The 19,467-nt window shown below is 38.1% G+C and overlaps 1 protein-coding gene across 9 annotated transcripts in view; it reads right to left on the bottom strand.

The window, feature by feature from the left end:
• Positions 1–19,467, bottom strand: part of DGKZ (diacylglycerol kinase zeta) — a 171,468-nt gene that overhangs the window by 64,171 nt on the left and 87,830 nt on the right. For 2 of the 9 annotated variants that reach the window (XM_026671257.2, XM_087951311.1), the window contains exon 1: positions 6,932–7,096. The exons of 4 other annotated variants lie outside the window; for them this stretch is intronic. Coding sequence is in view for 1 of the 5 variants with exons in the window: in XM_087951312.1 (XP_087807438.1) it covers positions 18,239–18,337 (99 nt within the window). In the remaining 4 variants the exon portion in view is untranslated. Of the gene's footprint in view, positions 1–6,931; positions 7,102–18,238; positions 18,338–19,467 lie in introns of those variants that run through there. 3 more of the 9 variants (XR_015746699.1, XM_087951312.1, XM_087951315.1) reach the window with 3 other exon arrangements.

Here is a 19,467-nt window from a genome sequence, read left to right as displayed (position 1 = left end):
AAAAATTTTTTTTCCAAGTAACTCCCAGAAAGTGTTTGATGATGATGATAATGTAATCCATTCAGTTGTATCCAACTCTCGGTGATTGCCAGGTCTTTCCACATCTTCTCTTCTTGGACTGCTTCTTTTGAATTTTTAGGCAGCATATACATTTAATTAATTTTAATGTGGTTTGCAGATACACGGTTAATTATTTATATACACTCTTCCAGGATGATATACTGTGTTTCTACCTTTCAGCTAAGAGAAATGGATCCCAGTAGAGCAACTATGAAAAAGCCTAAGAAAAAATTCTATACCATGGGATGGAATACCAAACAGTGCCAGTAAACATATCCATTGGTGATTTACTGGTGGTCTGATCCACTTGGTTTTTTCTGATAAAAAAATATATATATTTTAAAAGATGAGCAACTCTTATTTTACCAAACAAAGCACTGGCTACAGCATAATCTTGATTTCCAATAATGTTCCTGCAACCTAAATGTGCTCCATAAACTTTCTTAAAAAATAAAAAGAATGACAGCTATTTTCAATTGCTTTGTTTGGTAGTGTGCCCACAAAGAGAAACAGACACACACATACATAATAACACTGGCAGATCAAGCTATTCTATATAAGCCAGGAGCAAGCCTCACATTTACTCATACTGACAATGTTACCTAATTGAGTAATGAAACATCTGCAAGCCAACAACCACACTCAGAGAGCACCCAAGATACCACTTCTAACTATATCTCTAGCCCAGAGTTCAAAAGAGTTAGTAAAACTAAGGTGGCAACTGTAATCTAAATATTTGAATGGATGAGGGGGAAAATAGATTTACTGACAACAGGACAAAGAATCTGTTCATCTGAAAAGTAGATATTCAGAAGATCACTTAATTATCCTTTAAAACGGAAGAAACCATCTAGTCCCAATCTCTGCAATTAAGGATTAGATTAGATACTGCTAGAAGAGGCAAACCAATGTTACTCTTCAAGGTCTATGTTTATTTATTTATTTTATTTATTAGATTTGTATTGCCGCCTATTTGCCATGGCGACTTGGGGCAGCTTACAACATATAAAACCACAATTTAAAACAATACAGACTTACATTCAATCAGTACTGAAATTTGTTAATTTGAATGAGGCTAGTACAGGTAGCTAGACACGTTGGGCAGTATATCATGGGGTGGAAATGGTACAGCCTGGTACAGGTTGTGGTACTGTAACAAGTTGACAGAAATAACAGAAAGTTCCACAGATATACATACAGGTAGTCCTCGACTTACAACAGTTCATAAAATTACAACGGCACAGAAAAAAAGTGACCTATGACCATTTTTCACTTACAACTGTTGGAACATCTCCATGGTTACATGATCAAAATTCAGACACTTGACAACTGACTCATACTTACGACAGTCCCAGTGTCCGATCCCCTTTTGCGATCTTCTGGCAAGCAACATCAATGGCAAATCCAGATTCACTTAACAACCATGTTACTAACTTAACAAATGCAATGATTCCCCTAACAACTATAGCAAGTAAACTGGGGCAAAACTCCAATGTTTCACTTAGCAACATAAATTTTGGGCTCACTCCTGGTCATCAGTTCAGCACTACCTGTAACAGAAAATCTTGAAAAGCCGGATTGTAAAACTACCTTTTAAAGGCACATAACCTGATCTGGTCTGTAAAAATGCAGACAAGCAACAGACAACTGCAAAAGCTTAAGAGCTTTCTGCAGGTATTCAAAATGTATTCCATGAGGTCCATAGGAATTTTTGAGAGGCTAAGAGTATGAATATGACCATGATCACCATCAGCAGCTGGAGACAGGCTATCTATCACTAGAAGTTTCCCTTTTGAACAAGAATTCACTGAGAATTCAAGATCACTGCTAAGCTTTGAGATCACTGGCAAGTGCAGCTAAAAAGATATCCAGGATTGACCTATCCTAGGCTCCATGGAACCTTATCTATCTGTTCCCAAGGAAAGGCAAGCATATTCCTGTCTTATGGGCAGAATTTAATAAAATAGTCAGCTTGAACTCCGTAAGTGTGGCTCTGGTAGCTTGCACTTGACACAATTTAAACAAACTTGGTTTTATGCCTGCCTGCCTGCCTGCCTGCCTGTATGGCTATCATCCATCCATCCATCCATCCATCCATCCATCCATCCATCCATCCATCCATCCGCTCATGTTTATGCCAGTGTTTCTCAATCTTAGCAATTTTAAGATGAATGGATCTCAACTCCCAGAATTCCCTAACAAGCAGTTCTGGGAGTTGAAGTCCACATATCTTAGAGTTGCCAAAGCGGAGAAACAATGTTCTATGCATATATACTTGCTGTCAGATACTTATCTTCACCTTCTTTTTGAAGCTTGCTAGCAACTGCCATAACCAAGGGGGGGAGGGCATTTGGGAGGGGAATAGAGCTGGAGGCGTGAAGGAATATGTGGGAATTGAGGGAGTATGGATGCCAACAGGAGCCACAGGTGCCAAACTGAGCCATCTTCTTGCCTTTAAGGACATCGATCCTGGGAAAGGAGTTTACAACTGCACCAGGGGCCGCTGGTTCCCAGAATATTGGAACGGGACATGATTGGACTGCTCCCAAAGAGGGGAGGGATTTGGACATTGGGGATTGCTTTCAATATATGATTTTTGCGCGGATTTTCCTCAGAGCTTGCCTCGCTTGTGCTGCACCCAGTTCCCCAGTAAAAATACCTTTTTCTCTGACATCCATGGAGTCAAGGGTCATTCTTTCCTAGGAGCAAAGCTGGTGCCAGTCCGACATTTGCTTAATATTTGTATGAGAACTGCTTTGGTGTACTAGTTAAGGCACCACACTAAAAACTGGAAGACTCTGGATTCTAGTCCCAGTTTAGGCATAAACCCAGCTAGATGATCTTGAACCAGTGACTCTCTCTTGGCCCTAGGAAGAATGCAATGGCAAACTATTTCTGAAAAATAGCTGAGTGATTTCGGCTACTCATTCGCTCAGGCAAACCAACCTCACAGGATTGTTGTTGTGGGGAAAATAAGAAGAGGAAGATGTGTTGTATGTGCTTGCTACCTTGAGTTATTTGTAAAAATAATAAAGGTGGGATAGAAACAAATAGACCTTGTGAAGAAAACAGCAGCATTAACACTTATTCAAAGTTTTTTTTCTCTCTCTCTCCCCAGGTGTTAAAGAACTATGTTCACATTAATTCACTGACCAGTCATTCATGAGTACCTTCTGCAACAACTTCAGTGCAATTCTTGGTAAGGTATATATTGAGCACTCATGGAAGGTCAGTATATTCTAGTTTGTTGACAGCTTTACTTCTCTAGCTACAAAGCCACACATAATTTGACTGCTGGTGAAAAATCCCTGTCTGCATAATACATGCTTGTTTGCACGTTCATATACAATCTCTATGTGCTCTCTGAAGCCATCAAATAATCTTCTCTCAAAGTCTTGCATACAGTTCTTAATATAATTCTTTGCTTCTTGCTCAATAATCATAGATTTCTTCAGTCTAAATATTTTACTGACATTGATCCAGGGGTGGGATTCTACCAGTTTGCACCAATTCACTAGAACCGGTTGTTAACATTCTAAGCAGTTTGGAGAACCGGTTGTTCGAAGAAATTAGTGGCCTAATCCTGTAAGGAAGGCAGGAAGGAAACATTCTGGTGTTGCTTACAGAAACTGCCTCTCGTTAACCCTTATTACATTCTTGGCAGGACTAGACTTCCTGTCTCAGGAACGTCTCTGGAGTTTTCCCCCCCTCCTTTGCTGGTACTTTGCTTGTGTGGAGTGACCATTCAAAGTTACAATGGCACTGAAAAAAGTGACTTATGACCATTTTTCACACTTACGAGTGTTGTAGCATCAACACAGCCATGAGAGGCCAGGCGAGGAGATGCGTGGCTCGATGTGAGTGATATTGAGTTGGCCACAACCAGCCAATAACATGACCACCAAGCCATGTCCACCCAGTCACATGACCACCAAGCCACGCCCACAACCTAAGCCATGCCCACAGAACCAGTTGTTAAAAATTTGAATCCCACCCCTGCATTGATCTACAATCACAGAATATTAATATACTTTGGTTCTGCCATAGCTAGAGCATTGTGGGGCTCACTGATGATCAGATTCAACTGTCAAAACAAAATGGAAAGTATGGAATAACTGCCAGTTCTGCAATTTCATTCTTTACTGATATACCATGAATATTATATTAAACTAGCACAAGGTCTTAACTTTGATACATATCATTTGGCAGAAGAGAAACATTCTTCACATTCATGAACATTAAATATCTCATTGGTAACTATTTACTGTTGGCAAAACATGTTTTAAATGTATCCAGTGTCATATTTTAAACAGTGCTATTTATACTGTCCCTCCACCAAATAGGCCCACAGAACTGATCAATTTAGCTATATTGCATGGAGTGGAAGATGCATAACTAAAAACACAAATCTCTGACATAGTGTTCAATAGCAGCATGGAACATATAGCAATAATAAAGGAAAATTCCTATGAACAGGGGAGCATATCTATAAAGACAGCCATTAGCACAACTAGGAGGTGGGCTCTGTTACATACCCAGCTCCTGGGCTTAGGCACGGACCCAGTTTTTCAAACTCTTCTGAAAAGTCAGAAAGTTGGGGGTGATCTGATTTTGAGAGGAATTGTGTTCCTTTGAGAAACAGAACCAAAATTCCCTATCAGCTTTCCTACTGCCCAACAGTAACATTACCCTACCTACAGTTACCACATCTGGGCTTCAAAAAATTTATACCATTACCACGACTAGATGGCAATACTCTTTTTGCCATTAAGTAGTCACCTAAGTTTTTGCAATCCATTATCTGGTATGCTGTTTTCCATCCATATCTATGTATTTTCTGTTGCAACATCTGCTCTCAGAAGAGCATTGTACAGCCCACATCTTAATGGAATTTTAAAAAGTCTTTAAAAAGGTGGGTAGCATAATATCCTACAGATCTTGATCATGGTGTTAATATTAAGCCAGCCTTTCATCTGATCCATAAAGCATTTTTTCCTGAGTTATTACAAAAATGCTGCTTGTACTGTATTTTTCAGTTTGAGAGGAAGTCTATTTAACTAGATCACTAAAAATAATGAATATAATTCCATTTTATATCTAGGTGCTCTAATAATGAAACCTTAGCTTAATTATGAAATTTTGTCACTGTTAGCACTAACACTAATTATTTTGGGACTTGAGTAAGTTGGCAGATTCAGGTACCCATGTATCGTCAAAGGATTAAAACTGTCAGATATTCAGGTTAAATCAAATGTTGGTCTATCACGGGGACTCTTCATTTTTTCTTTAGGAAACCTTTAAATTTAAAACATGAATGGTCTTGTTGGGACAAAATACAGACCAAACACAAGTATTCTAGAGACTGGGCACATGATTATGGTTATAGAGCCCATCTAAGTGATTCTACATGCTGAAGTGCCACACCTATGTGGTAAGCTGTAATCATCATGAAAATCACTGTAATTTTGAGTTTGCTGGGTCATGGAAAAAAGTTGCTTGATCCATGGCATAGAGAAAACTTCACGATACAAAGAATAATGACATGTAGCTTGCCAGAACCTATGATTTAAACATGTGTATCAGCTGTCCAAGACAATATCCTCCTATTATTAGCAGAAAGTATCCAGGTTTTACCACAAAGCCAACGTCGCCTTAGTGTAACTTTGGAAACACTGGGATATTTTTCAGGTACTGTATCTAAAGTGGAACTTGAAAAATTTAAGATAGTTTAAAAAGAGGAGGCAGGCTGTCTAGAAATCGTAGCAAAAATCTCAAGCAGGCGCACAAAGAATTTAACCTGAAGTTTAAATATGAAACACATTTCTGTACTTCTGGTTTCTACCTTAGGAATATACACCTCAGCACACAGTAAAAATTAGATATTCTCTGCCAGAAAGATTTTACAAGTGATGTGTGGAATTTGATATGATAGAGGAAAATATGTTTTTGAGGGTTCTTAGAATTCCCATCACAGAATCTAAAGAGCTTGCAGGAAAGAAATGCCAGTTGCAACCCTAGGTCAGCAAGTTAACAGTAGAAATTAAGAAAAAGATACAAAACAAGTTTTGCTAACATGGGTTACCAAAGCTAAATTAGACCATATCCTGAAAAACTGCTCCTGAGCCAAATAGGACATTAAAACATTCTCTTCCTTACTGATATTATCCAAAAATTTAAAACCTAATCAGGACGCATAACGAGTCCTATCTGTTGTCAGCATACTAGATTTTGTCTCACAAGTAATTTTTCGGTTTGGTGAAGCATGCTAAACATGCAGCAAGCATTTTAAAAAGCCAAAGTAAACTGGCTGGTGATAAACTAAGGTCTTCCAATGTGGCTATAAGTACAAACAAACCCCTTTACAGTGTATATAACTTGAAAAGCAAACACAGTAATCGGTTATTAACTTTAGTCTCTCAACATCTTAGAACATTGTGACACACTTAACAGGTTTAATATATACAACAATAGAGACAACCAGCTGCACACCATTTCACTGTCATGCTTCATCAGCATTGGAAAGCCTTTTCAGAAGGCCAGGTAAAGAACCAGACAAACAAAATACAGAATACTCTTTCCTTCCCACAAGCAACAAACAACAGATACCTCTAACCAATGGGCACAAGCACAGTACTACTCTTTTCAGTAGTTAACACACCCTTTCCTGAAACTTTGTTAATCCAGCATTGTTTACCGCCAAGGATAATCTTTTCCTTGCACTCAGAACACGACTAAATTCCTTTGCCCCAGGTTCCCCTGCAGGGAAGGAAATGGAGCTACTGATACACTTCCTCACCCTGAATGGCAAACCTAGCAAATAATTTTAAGCAGGGAAGGAGTAAGAAGGAAGGACCGGCAGAGCCTTTTTGACCTGATCTGAAGCTGAAGGAGAAATCCTGCAGGTGAAGAGTGTGGGCCACTTGGAAGAGGACAGGCTGCCAGCCTGTGGAGATTCAGTCCTAGTTTGGAAAGAGAGGTCTCTGTTTATCCAGCTGCCTCCTCCCCATGCTGCAAATCATGACAGCTCTTTTTTAAAACAACTGAGAGCACTTCCTCTCACAACAGCTACTAGTGAGGGAGGCTACCGCTAGAAGGGGCGGGAATGGAAAGCCGGAGAGAGACGTGCAGGCTTACTGATCTTGCCTAAGCTGGGGCAAACTGTCTTTGCTGAATAAAGACTAAATGCAAGAGCTATGCTAATGTACGATCAGATTAGTTGTATTTTGTCTGTTCCTGCTTAATACAGAAACGTAAACACAGAGGAAGGGAAAGAGAATAGTGCCACAAACCCCTAGAAACATGTCATAATAAACTTTGCAGACACTGCATGTTACAAAGGAAAAACCTTAATTCCCAGGACTACATAGCGTAAGATTTTGCTCTCATGCTTTTTCATCTTCCTGGTTTTAAAAGACTACAGTGGAAAATCAAAGGAGAGGTGCACACAAGATACCTGGAAGTGGAAAAAACTATCAAAAACTGAAAAGACAGAAATAAAAGTCCTCCTTAGCTAATTCGTCTTGTGTGAGTATCTTGCTTTTCCTCCTTGTAAATAGTGCTATGTCTTGACCTGATTTTGCTTCAGTAAAAGGTCATCCTCCTACTTCATTTCCACTCCTCTGTGAGCAATTCTTCCATTTAAACAGACCCTGCTCTCAATGACAGCAGCTACTAGCAATTGAGGTTACTGCTAGAAGGGATGGGAACTGGAAAGCTTATCAGTGATGCCTCTTTATCTTGAAAATGAGCAGGATAAATTATTGATAAATTATTCTATTTGGGGAAAACAAGCCCAAATAGCAACACACCCTAATGCATTACATTTTGGTTCTAAATATACTGCGCTAGTATTTTATTTTCTGTTATCCGAACAAGCGATAGAGATGAACTAAGTCTAAACCACTGCAGCAGCAACCCCTCCAACTCCAAAATGCCATGGAAGAGCATTAGGTCTGGGGTATTTCCCCCTTTCTTCTCTCTTCTGATGTTTCAACTCATTTTGCAGGTTATTTAGGGCAGACTGGTTCATTTCTCTCATCAATGAAAACATGGATTTCAGTGTGTGCCAAGCATATTCTAGGTGGAAAAAAGAAAATTTGTAACAGATTTCTATAGAGATAACTCATCTTATTTGACAATGGCCACGTTGTTGTTAAAGACTGACATATTATCACAAAAGATTTATTGAATTATCATCCACTTCATCATTCAAATATTTATATAGTTGGATTTTTAAATATATGAATACATACATACCTTTAAACATATCAAAGACTGTCACAAATTAATCTTATATGAGTTTTATTTAGTAAAATGGGCACAAAAGTGTTCTTAAATAAGCTTTATTTCAGCCTTTTTTCCAATCTTTTGCTTCTTTCTTCTTCATCAATATGTATATTTTATCAGTGTTCTTCTCAAAAGCTTCCCTGTTTATTAAATAAATATCAAAACTTTTGTATTCTTTGATAAGGAAAAAAAACCCACATGCGCCTCTTCACACATGCATTACCTTTTATCTACAGTGCTGAACAATCCTGTATTTTTCAAAATCAGATGAATAATCTGTCGTGAGGTATCTAAATATTAAACTGTCCTACTGATTACCCCATATAATTTTTTCAGCCTTTGAAGAGACAACAATTGGAAACATTCTTCATGCTGCAAATGTTAATTGCTATCCATGTTGCAGTACTACAGTAATATATCCTGTTAACATATGGATGAAGTACAAGAGGGATTTGCAAGAAAATGCTGAAGTGCATCTCCTCCCCCAAAGTTTCTTAGTATGTTCCCTCCTCTCCTCATACTGCTTTCAGAAAGGTACTATTTTGCATCTGCTCTTAAGTATTAAGTGTAAATCTGGGGTGTCACATAGCAACATTATATCATCTTACTATTTCGGTTCCCATTTTCAAATCCAATGCACTGAACTTACTATTGAAGACAGTGGTCGCATGCATGTGAATGTATCTTTACGTAATGTGGGGGTGAAGCACTGGATGTTATCATAGTTATGTGGTGCTAAATTCTGAGTAACCCTGAATGATGTGCTGCGATCACGTTTGTTCCAAGAAACATTCAACTGCCCTTCTGCAGAACAACCTAGTAAACAGTAGCTGAGTGATTGGAGACAAATTATTACTCAGATTTTAAACATTTCATATTACCAGAGACATTCATTTGGGGGGGAAAAGACTGCTATAAAGTAGCAAAGGATTATTCAATTTTGCTATTCATTTTAACAGATTGAGCATAGGATAATTTATACTAATATACCTTACTATTTAAGAAAGGAAAAAGAGGGGGCATAAATTAGCTACGTGTAAAAAGGCCATCATGCAATGTTAGCTAGGTTAGTTAGCTACCGTAGATAATAATAAACCTATCACAGACTGGGCAGCATATAAGCTCTCATTCTCTTCCTGCCCTACCAAATACAAGAGGGAGAAAATGTTAGTCACTCAAGTAATTATCATGATCATGTTCCACTAGTGAGCTTGGTAAAGAGAATCATTAATCTAAGTAGAGAGGTGGATCCAGGTCTAGAGCAGTTATCACTATACAGGAATAAACAATATATGATATATGGTGCTAGTAAAAAGCCCAAAGCCATTTTCAAATCCTTAATGAAGGCTGCTAGCACAGGATGCAAACTATCTTTCATATTCCAGCAAACACAGTTTCAGGAACAGAAAATTTTTGCTCATTAAAAAAAAAGGAAGTGTAAAAAAGATATACTCTACAGATTTTTAAATTCCTCTATTCTACATTTTAAAAATTATATACTTTTTCTTATATTTCTTTTCCACACCTTTAATTTTTCTTCCTCTTTAAAAAAAAAACTTTTTCTTTTTTCCATTATTTTGTATTTTATTAGTTTCGGAAATTTAGTAAAGTCATATTTAAAAAAGGAAGTATGCTACAATCCAGAGAAACAGCAGACGGAAATGGTCTATTAATTTATTTAAATCATTTTATTCTGCCTTTTACAGGTCAGTTCACAATGGGTCTTAAAAACAATAAACAATTCTTAGACTTTAAAAACAGTAAAAGTTGCTGATAACATCAACAGAGCTATCCTTGGCAAGATTAAACAACAAAGCATGCACTCAAAATAAGAATTAAAATCTCTTGTAAGTAAACATATTGTCAGCTAGTATCATTTGTTAGATGGCATTTGTAGAGTTTTTCAAATGGCAATACTACAGTAACAATGCCCTTTCCTTTTGGCCAATCCATCTCACCTTAGACAGACTTCAAGAAAAAAAAGGACTTCTAAATGTAATACAGCAGGTGAATATGGGGAAAGATTTAATTAAGAAAGCCAATCTAAAATGATCCACATGAATCAATTTAGTGAAAAGAAAATAAATCAAGCGAAATGTTAGTTGGATACAGGGCCTTCCTTGATGTTCTTAAAAAATTGGACTAGTGTAATTATGTCACTCCCAATTCAGACAAAGCCATTTCTCAGATTCTGTTTTCAAATTCTGAGATAAAGAAATAAAATAGAAGATATTGGAATTCTGAGCAGACTTCTTATTGTCACAGGGACAGTTGTCTTGTGAGGAAAAAAAATGCAGCTAGAAATGCTTGCAGCAGACTCTTAATCCTGGGGCATCGGTGACAATAAAGCTTCCCTATGTATCCTACTTCAATCACAATTGAAATAACAGGAATAAAGATATATTAAAAATGGGAAGTTATTTTTATTTTCTTTCTGTCTCCTTTTCCATCTGTAGCATGTCTTTTTAGCCTGGAAGCCTGAGAACAGGAAGTGCCTGCCTTTTATTATTAGATAACCTGCTATGGAATGTTTTAAATATATCAAACAAATATATTTTCTTAAATTTTTCTAAGGCGATTCTGTAACTCACACTACTTTTGCTTAAGGTCTTGATGAACACAGGAGGAAAAAAAAAATCAGATAGGCAAAAGAAAATTACTATATCTCAACTCATCTTTCTTCATCTCAGTGTCCTCATGACCTGCTGGCTGTGCCAGCTGGGAATTCTGGGAACTGCAGCTCAAAACATCTGGAGAATTCTACAGCAAGCCCTAACAACTCACAAAGCTATAAAATGGTTTCCATGCAGATTTCCCTGAGCATCTGGGAAGAAGAAAAGGTTTGTGGAACTGGCGAGCAACGTGGCATGAGCAAGCTTTCATTTGACCTTTTCAGAGCCTCCACCCTCTTTTCCCCAAATGAAAGATGATTATGCTGGGTAAACAGATCTGTGGTTGACTCATCAACATGCAAATTTCAGAAAGAGGTTTCCTGAGTAAAATAAAAGAACAGGATTTTTTTTAAAGGTCTAATAAAATTCAAAAAGTCATACTAGATTTTTTTTTTTCAATAGAAAAGAGAATGTGCATCTCAGCCATCAAATTTTTAATCCAATAAAACAGTAACTGAATTCATGATATCATGGCCAGCTTGACATCACTCGTGTCGGGGGCACCTGTGGCCCGAGCGCTCTGCCAGCAAAAACGGGCTCCCGAGCTCCATTTTTGGCTGCGACGGCCTCCTGCAAGCCTGCTAGTGAAAACAGTGCTCAGGAGGACCACACACAGCCTTCCCAAGCTCCATTTTTGGTAGCAGAGGCACCTCGGGCTGGTCCTTTGCTGTTTCCAGGTTGGCCCCACGAGCCAGATCTAAGTACCCCGTGGGCCGGATTTGGCCTGCAGGCCTTGAGTTTGACACCTCTGCTCTATACTGTAGTCTATCAAATGTGCACTAGCATTATTCTAAAAAGCAATCTACATATCTTAATATACTTTATTGCTAAAAACTGCAAATCGTCATCTGAACCTTCAGTGAGTTGTAATCTTTTTGCTGGTGGTAGTCTTGTATAAAATAAAAACCCACAATACTTGCAAAGAGCAATAAAGCAAAGTGCAATAAAATAAGATAGGCCTTTACATGAATGTCCTAAAGCAGTGGAATATGCAACTTTTTCAGTAACAAGAGGTGTACTTGGCCTTTAAGCAGTGTGCTTAAAGGAGCACACTCCAAGACTTGGAGGAATTAAGACAAGAACTATAATTTAATTTGATTTCATTATAATTAAATAGTTAGTGGAATTGCCCTCATATGTGGCATTTAATCATTTTCTTATGTCACATTACAAATTACTGTAATGAGTTTAAGAGTCCTTGGGGGTTTTTCCGAGACTTCTCTGGGCTCCAAGTGACTCTGAGGTCTTAAGCTATGCACCTTAAAGAAGGAACAGATAGATTACCACAACATTAATTCATGAGTTTATAATTAACATTTTTGAGAAATAATTATGTTTAAATCCTTATTAACAAACAGAAGCAAGAAATCAATATATATATAATGCATACAGAAAAGGATTGAATTTTTTCTTTATAAGTTTATCAATTTATTAACTAACATTTTTATTGTCAACATTTTTATTAGATCATATGTTTTATTCAATTAGTCCCAGATTTTAAGTTAATTCATATGTAATTCATACATAAAGATGACATCTGCAGTAATTATTGACAATTACATTTATTTGTAAATTGATCTGACTAGGATCATATGGACTTTTGTTTGCACAATAGTTGAATTATAATAACAATAATTATATTCCAGCAGTAAAGTAATTCAGTATTTCTTGATTTCCCATGTATACCCTAGACTTCAAGAATTTATTATGGTCTTCCAAATATGCTATTATTAATATTCAATCTACCACAAATTAAGGAAGCACAGTTCAGTCATACATATATTAATGTACTTTTAATTTAGCCCTGTAATAAATACTCCCACTATTAGAGAAGGACAAAACAGAGAAAAATTGCAAAGGTTGATGTATGAAATCACTTTCCTTTCAGAAAGAATTGTATTTGTTATATTTTTATCCCATCTTTCTCCAAACAGCTCACGGTGACATACATAATGCCTCCTCCTCAATTTCTTTCCACTAAAACAAAAGTTTCTCCCCAGGATTTACTTCCCAGGATTACTATTGTCCATGCAATGAAAGGAAAGGAAGGAGAAAAAGGTAGGAAGAGTAAGAGTTCCACAAAATAAGAACCCCCCAGAATACAGCTTTTGTGAAAAGAAAACAATAAATTGGAGGCCTTTTTACTTGATACTCATAGAGTGTATTCATTCAGCTCCAGGAGGCAACTATAGCAGCATAGCTCCAAATGTGGGAGGTTATAAACTTGATATTAAAACAAATGATTGTTTTTTTCTTAACTGAACACTTTTCCTTAAAAATCCATTCATTCTTCAATTGTTCCTTAACCTTATTTAGTCTGGAGGTAATTTAAAGTTAGTCCTTTTCCTTAAAAAAAAACATTCACAGGTTGGATAGAGACTGAAACTACATTTTCATCTCTTACAGCCCAAATCAGTTGTGCATGTTGGAGAAAAAATCCACAGGACGGAATAAACGATTCCATAAATAAATGCAAATCAGAAACAACTTCCCAGATATCAAGGTCGAGATGCCATTCTCAAAAAATGCATGGGTCCCACTCAGGACAACCAGATAGATAGAATACAGTAACTAAACTCTTTTAGACAAAGGTAAAACTGTGATATATTCATTTGCATCTGATCTCCTACAGTCAAAGGGGCTGCAGTTGTTTTTGCCACAGTCCACACGCAAGTCCACACGCAATTGCATGAAAAAACTGGCCTTATTTTAGAACACAAATAAGTGCAAGACAATAGCTTTAAACAAGGTTGGCTCAAAGGAATTGTACTTTTTATATAATATAGCTTTTCTTAAAGATTTAATATGCACATTCAACAAATAAATTTTAATTGTATGTAGCAGATGGAGAGGATTGTTCTGTGCTATTTTTATTAGCATACAGGATATGGCATAGCCAGTCACAGACTGTCTCTTTTTAATCCTATCTCTTTAGTTTTTAAAAGCTGCCCTACAAAATGAATTTATTCCGAACATTTGGGATATGTTCAAAGACACATTTAAGTATTCAAGTTACACTGTGCAACATATTATCTGTTCTATTGAAAATTTTCTGTTTTGAAAATCATTATAAGTGATAATGCAAATAAGCAAACTAAAATCTAAGACACCAGTTCCATGCATGCTGATTTGAGAGTTAAGACTGGTTCTTATTCCATTTTTTAATTCTCTGAACATTATTAAAATTAGACTTTAATACTGCACACTTAATACATCCAAGTCAAGTGATGATGCTCAGTGTACAAATATAAAGAAACCTGGTTGTTACTAACTCCTTTAAATGTTCCATTCATAAACAAATATGTTCTTTCCTTTGGTTCTAACAAGCAGCAAGGAAAAAAAAGAGTTCCAAACAGTTAACCTAAGTATAGATCAAATATAATACATTTAAATTATTTAATCACTTCTTAAATTAAAGACTCCCAGCCTGATTAACAACCAAATAAACATTAAGAGTATTTGAACAAGTTTTTTTTATAATATAAATACTTGGAAAATTTGCAATGGTTAAATATTTTAAACACCTCAAGAATCATCTTCTGTGGGGGTAGGGAGGAAATAGGGCCCCATATATACATTCTCTAAAAATCAATTCAGTTTCTTGCTTTAGAATTACTACTGTTATTCATGTGCAACTCTAATCAACAGATGAAGACTCATTCAACTAATCAGTTTAATCATTTATTTAAAAAAATGTATGAAGTGGTCATTCTAGGCTTACAAATTCATTTGGTTTTTATAAAACCCAGCCTATTACATACATTTTTGAATAGAAAATAAAACAGTTTTTGCTCAATCTTGCTCAAATGATCCTTCTAGATGTATTGGACGACAACGTATTGCTTTCAGCTATCTTGAGAAAGTCCATTCCACCTTAGCAACCCATAAATATATATTTAAGACAAGTGAGAAACTTTTCCTTCTAAGACAAGCCTGGCTTGGCTCAACAGCACAACTGGATCATGTACTGGTCTCTGAACTATTAAGCTAGAACCGTGATGGCGAACCTACGGCACGCATGCCCCAGGTGGCACGCAGAGCCATTTGTGCCGGCACGCGAGCTGCAGGCAAACTTACCTCACTGGGCATGAGTGTGCCTCACAGCTAATTTTCGGCCGGTTTGAGGCCTTTTTCGACTTCCCAAAGGCTTGAGGAAGGCTTCTGAAGGCTTTGCAGGCCGAAAACATGCCCATTTCGTCATTTCCTGTTTTTCCGTAAATACCGGAAGTGATGAAATGGGGCTAGTTTTTGGCCTGCAAAGCCTGCAGAAGCTATCCTCAAGCCTTTAGGAGGGCTGAAAAAGCCTCAAACCGGCTGAAAATCAGCAGTGAGGCGCAGTGCAGGTCAGGAGGAGGTGGGAGTGGGTGGGTGCGGATTATGCACACATGCATAGGGAGCGTGGGGGGCATGCATTGCCTTCTGGGTGCTGCCACGTGAATGCAAGCGTGCAAGCACATGCACAAGTTTTGGCACAGGAGCCCAAAAAGGTTAGCCACCACTGAGCTAGAACAATGCTTTTCACTCTTACACATCAAAGGCAACCTTTGTGGATCCTCTATAGACGCTCATTTTCTGTCCAGGATGCTGTTGCCAGTACTGCAATGAAGAGGAACTGAGCAAAGTAACAGGACCAAATCACACATATGTGGATTTTGTTTAAAAAAAAAAAAATCCTACTGAGCAAGAATTCTCTGAGGGATGATGAAGTATATTCCAGCAACAGAAGGACGGTTGTAGACCAGGGGTGTCAAACTTGTGATGACACATTGTCATCACATGAGATATCGCAACTGTCTCCCCCTTCGCTAAATCAGGGGTGGGCATGGCCAGCGTGTGATGCATCTGACCCGCGGGCTGCAAGTTTGACACCCCTGGTGTAGACTCTCTCCCACTGCTTGAAAAGAATTTTCCCCTTCCCCAAACCAAACTTGGAATATAATGTCTTTCTAGGCTTCAGCAAAATCCTGACTGTAGCAAACAGCTGCCACTAGTGCAGGTGCTACAGGGTTAACTGTATTGACCCTAATAACAGGGAGCTCCCAGGAGGGAAGCACACAAGTTCTCATTAATGGCTTCCCTTTTTAAATAAACTTCCCTTGAGAGCAAGCAAGGCTGAGTGTCACGGTGGAGACTAATGAATAAATGCTATAGAAGGTGCTATGCTCTACAAAGGAATTCAACAGTATCCTCCTCCTCTCTTCCCAGGGAGGCATCTGCAGGGATTTTCCCCATAGGAATCGTTCTGACAATGACCCGACTCTATTCAATGAAGAAGGAACAAAGAAAGGTGTGATTAGCTATGAATACTTGTTTGGAAACAATGATTAATGAAGTGAAATTATGTAATGTAATGCATATGAACTCCCTCTCTCTCCTATCTCATAGCCAAACTGGTGAGGTAAAAATAATACTTACTATTACAATATATTGTTGAAGACAACAACAAACAACGCTTTTGATGTTAAAATAAAACCTAACCTCTCCAAAAAGTCCATATGGGTAGCTGAAAAGGATCATGCTCCCTCTAGTGTTTAAAATTCAGCATTACACCTCCCAACACTATTTCTCCAGGCCCAAATAACAATTGATAACTCTTTTAAGTCTTTCACAACCTGATATCCTCTAGATATATTGGGGCTGCAAATCTCAACATCTCATTTAGAGCTCTGTAGTATTGATTTTATTTTCTGTTCTACGCGCTGATGAAATTGCAACTCAAGCTTTCCTATGACTTTCCCCCAGCAGCTATGTAACACAATAAACTTACATAGAATTCTTTACTGGCCAAGTGTGATTGGACACACAAGGAATTTGTCTTGGTACATGTGTTCTCAGGTAGAGAGAAAAAGGGCATGAAACTACAACAAGCAGCATCATATAATCCAAAGATCATTAAAACAGGGCTTTTGAGTTGCTACTGTCAGAAAGCACAGAATTATGTCGTCAGAGAAAAGGTGATCTAGAGGGATTTATGATTTACAGCATTTTAAAAAAAAATCCAGTGAGATGCAGAAGAAATAATACTCCCCTGTGCCCATTTCCTGGCATAAACATAGAGCTGTTTCATCCTGAATCTTGTCTGGAAAGCAGATTGGAACAGATCTAAAGCAATGGTTTCCTTCGAGGTTGCCAGCAGCTGAGATACTAATTCTTTTTCCATCATCATGCTCAAGAAATGAATGTTTGATATTGGCAGTAGATATCTTCACCATAGATATCTTTTTTCCCCAGTAAAGATTTTACCACTGGATTTTAAAACAGCTTTATGAGCCAAGGACCAAATATGGTAAACCCCAGATAGGGAGGACTCTCCTACCCAATGCTACTTTGTCTTATCTAGATGGAGAACAACAGGTTCAGTTGAAGCTTGTTGTTGTCTGTCTAGACTCCCGGAGTCTCCCTGTGGCACTCCTTGGATGCCATTCCACTGACAGTCCAAGGCAACAGAAGGTTGAGATGGAGGGAATGAAGAAATCTGGTCAATACATTTCTTTGACTATGTGACATCCTGAATCTTGATCATTCTGGTTCAAGTCAAACCGTAGCCATTTTCCCGGATCCTTAGCAGAGCAGGATGAAAAATCTGATCACCACAACATACTGCACCTACTCTGTCCTCCTCTATGGTACTCCAAGAAACATCAACTTGGATTTAAGAAAAAAGTTCCAAATAATAACACTCAGTGTATTTCAGTAAAGCCAATATAAAACTTAATGACTATTAATGAACATAATGAGGGACTCCTTGGTGCTCTCTGAGCTTGGTTATTTTCTTGCAAATGTTTCATTACCCATACTGGTAACATCAAGCTCAGAGATCGCCAAGGACCCCTCATTTCAACCCTGAGCTACAAATATTCTCCTTTATTGATTAATGAACTCAATGAACAATATCTATTTTAAAATTAACCAAATGAATTAAGCATCTTCCAATAAATTATCCTTAACAATCAATTAATAATGAATGCAAATGTAATTCCACATTTAAAAAATGGATGAGAACGCATACATAAGCACATAGACTTCAAAATCTGCATGTGTAACTCTGGCACTGAAAACTGTTCTCTGACCCCAAAGCCAGCAAGACATGCAGAATCCATAAAGCGTCTTTGGATCCAAGCCCCCAATTAGTGCAAGTTCTAGAGCTTTGTTCAGCAGTAGTTGGAACTACAGATAGCAGCAATACAAAGCTTGGGCAAGCTAGTAAAAATACCACATACTTATATATTGCTGGCCTGTGCTTTATCCTGTGGACTCCCCAATGACCAAGTTGGCTGCCCTGAGGACAAGACAGGACATCCTTGTGAGACAGGTGGAGTCTGGGAATACAAAGAGATAAGTCAGCATAGCCAAGTCATGTCCCTCATTATGACACACTGTCTTCTTTCTTTGAGCACATGCATACACACACAAAATACAGAAGGAGTACAAATCAGTAGACGATTCTCTTTTTCTGTTCTGGATAAAGACTAGTTGTTCCCATCTCCAAATACTCCCAAATAAGCACTCCTAGAGGTGACCAACTCCAGAAGCAACAGGGCTACACCTTCAATTGCTAATTTTCTGAAGTGTCAAAAGAGGCCATCTGCTAACATAACATATGGTCTTTTAATTTTGTTGCACTGTGAGTTCAGGATGAGAAAGGGAGCAGGAAGGCCCATCTGGTGCATTATCCTGGGATGTCAGAGGCCATCTGGTACATTATCTTGTGAGGCTAGGCCAGGGGGTGATGAGTGAGGAGCCACCTGTGCCTGGGGGCTGCCAACTTGTTATTTTACCAAATAAAACCTCATTTCAAATTAGTTTGGATATTCAAAGGATAACAACCTTCAAGGGGACTAAAGGCAAAGAACAACAGAATGATTAAGGAAAACAAAAGGAAAAGGTGGAAAAGAAATAGCTAGTTCTGTCTCACCCACTGTTGACTTCAGTCCCATACACCAATGTTCCCCAACCTTTATGGCTTGTCAGCTTGGCTGGGGGGGAGGGAGAGGGGAACCCGGCTGCGTAAGAATGCGCTGCTGCGCATGTGTGTGCAGTTCCACTCATGTGAGTGGCAGGCCAGTATGCATTCGTGTGTGCACCAACCCGATGCTCATGGGAGTGGAGCTGTGAGCACATGTGTGTGTCGATCAGCTGCTTGCATGGTGCCGTTTCAAATAGGCCACAGTCCAGTAATGGGCCACAGCCCAGGAGTTGGAGAGCCCTGCCCTACACAGCCTCCAATTGATTATTTCCACAGATAGATAGATAGATATAATATCTGATATAAAAAGATTCTTCCTCCCTAGATTATCTAGTCAATGCTTTGCTTTACGGTGGCCAACCATGATACCTTTGAACCCAGAACACTCATAATCTTATCCTGCTTGAATTTTAAAGTATATAATCTAATGGTAACTGGTGGAAGCAGTTTTCCTATGCGCTCTTAAGAAATGCTGCCTTTTAT

The sequence above is a fragment of the Notechis scutatus genome, chromosome 1, assembly GCF_049901735.1.
Source record: "Notechis scutatus isolate UNSWTSFEM ecotype Mainland chromosome 1, rNotScu1.2, whole genome shotgun sequence".
Classification (NCBI taxonomy): domain Eukaryota; kingdom Metazoa; phylum Chordata; class Lepidosauria; order Squamata; family Elapidae; genus Notechis; species Notechis scutatus.
The sequence above is the reverse complement of the archived record's forward strand: the minus strand, read 5'-3'. Positions and strand labels throughout refer to the sequence as shown.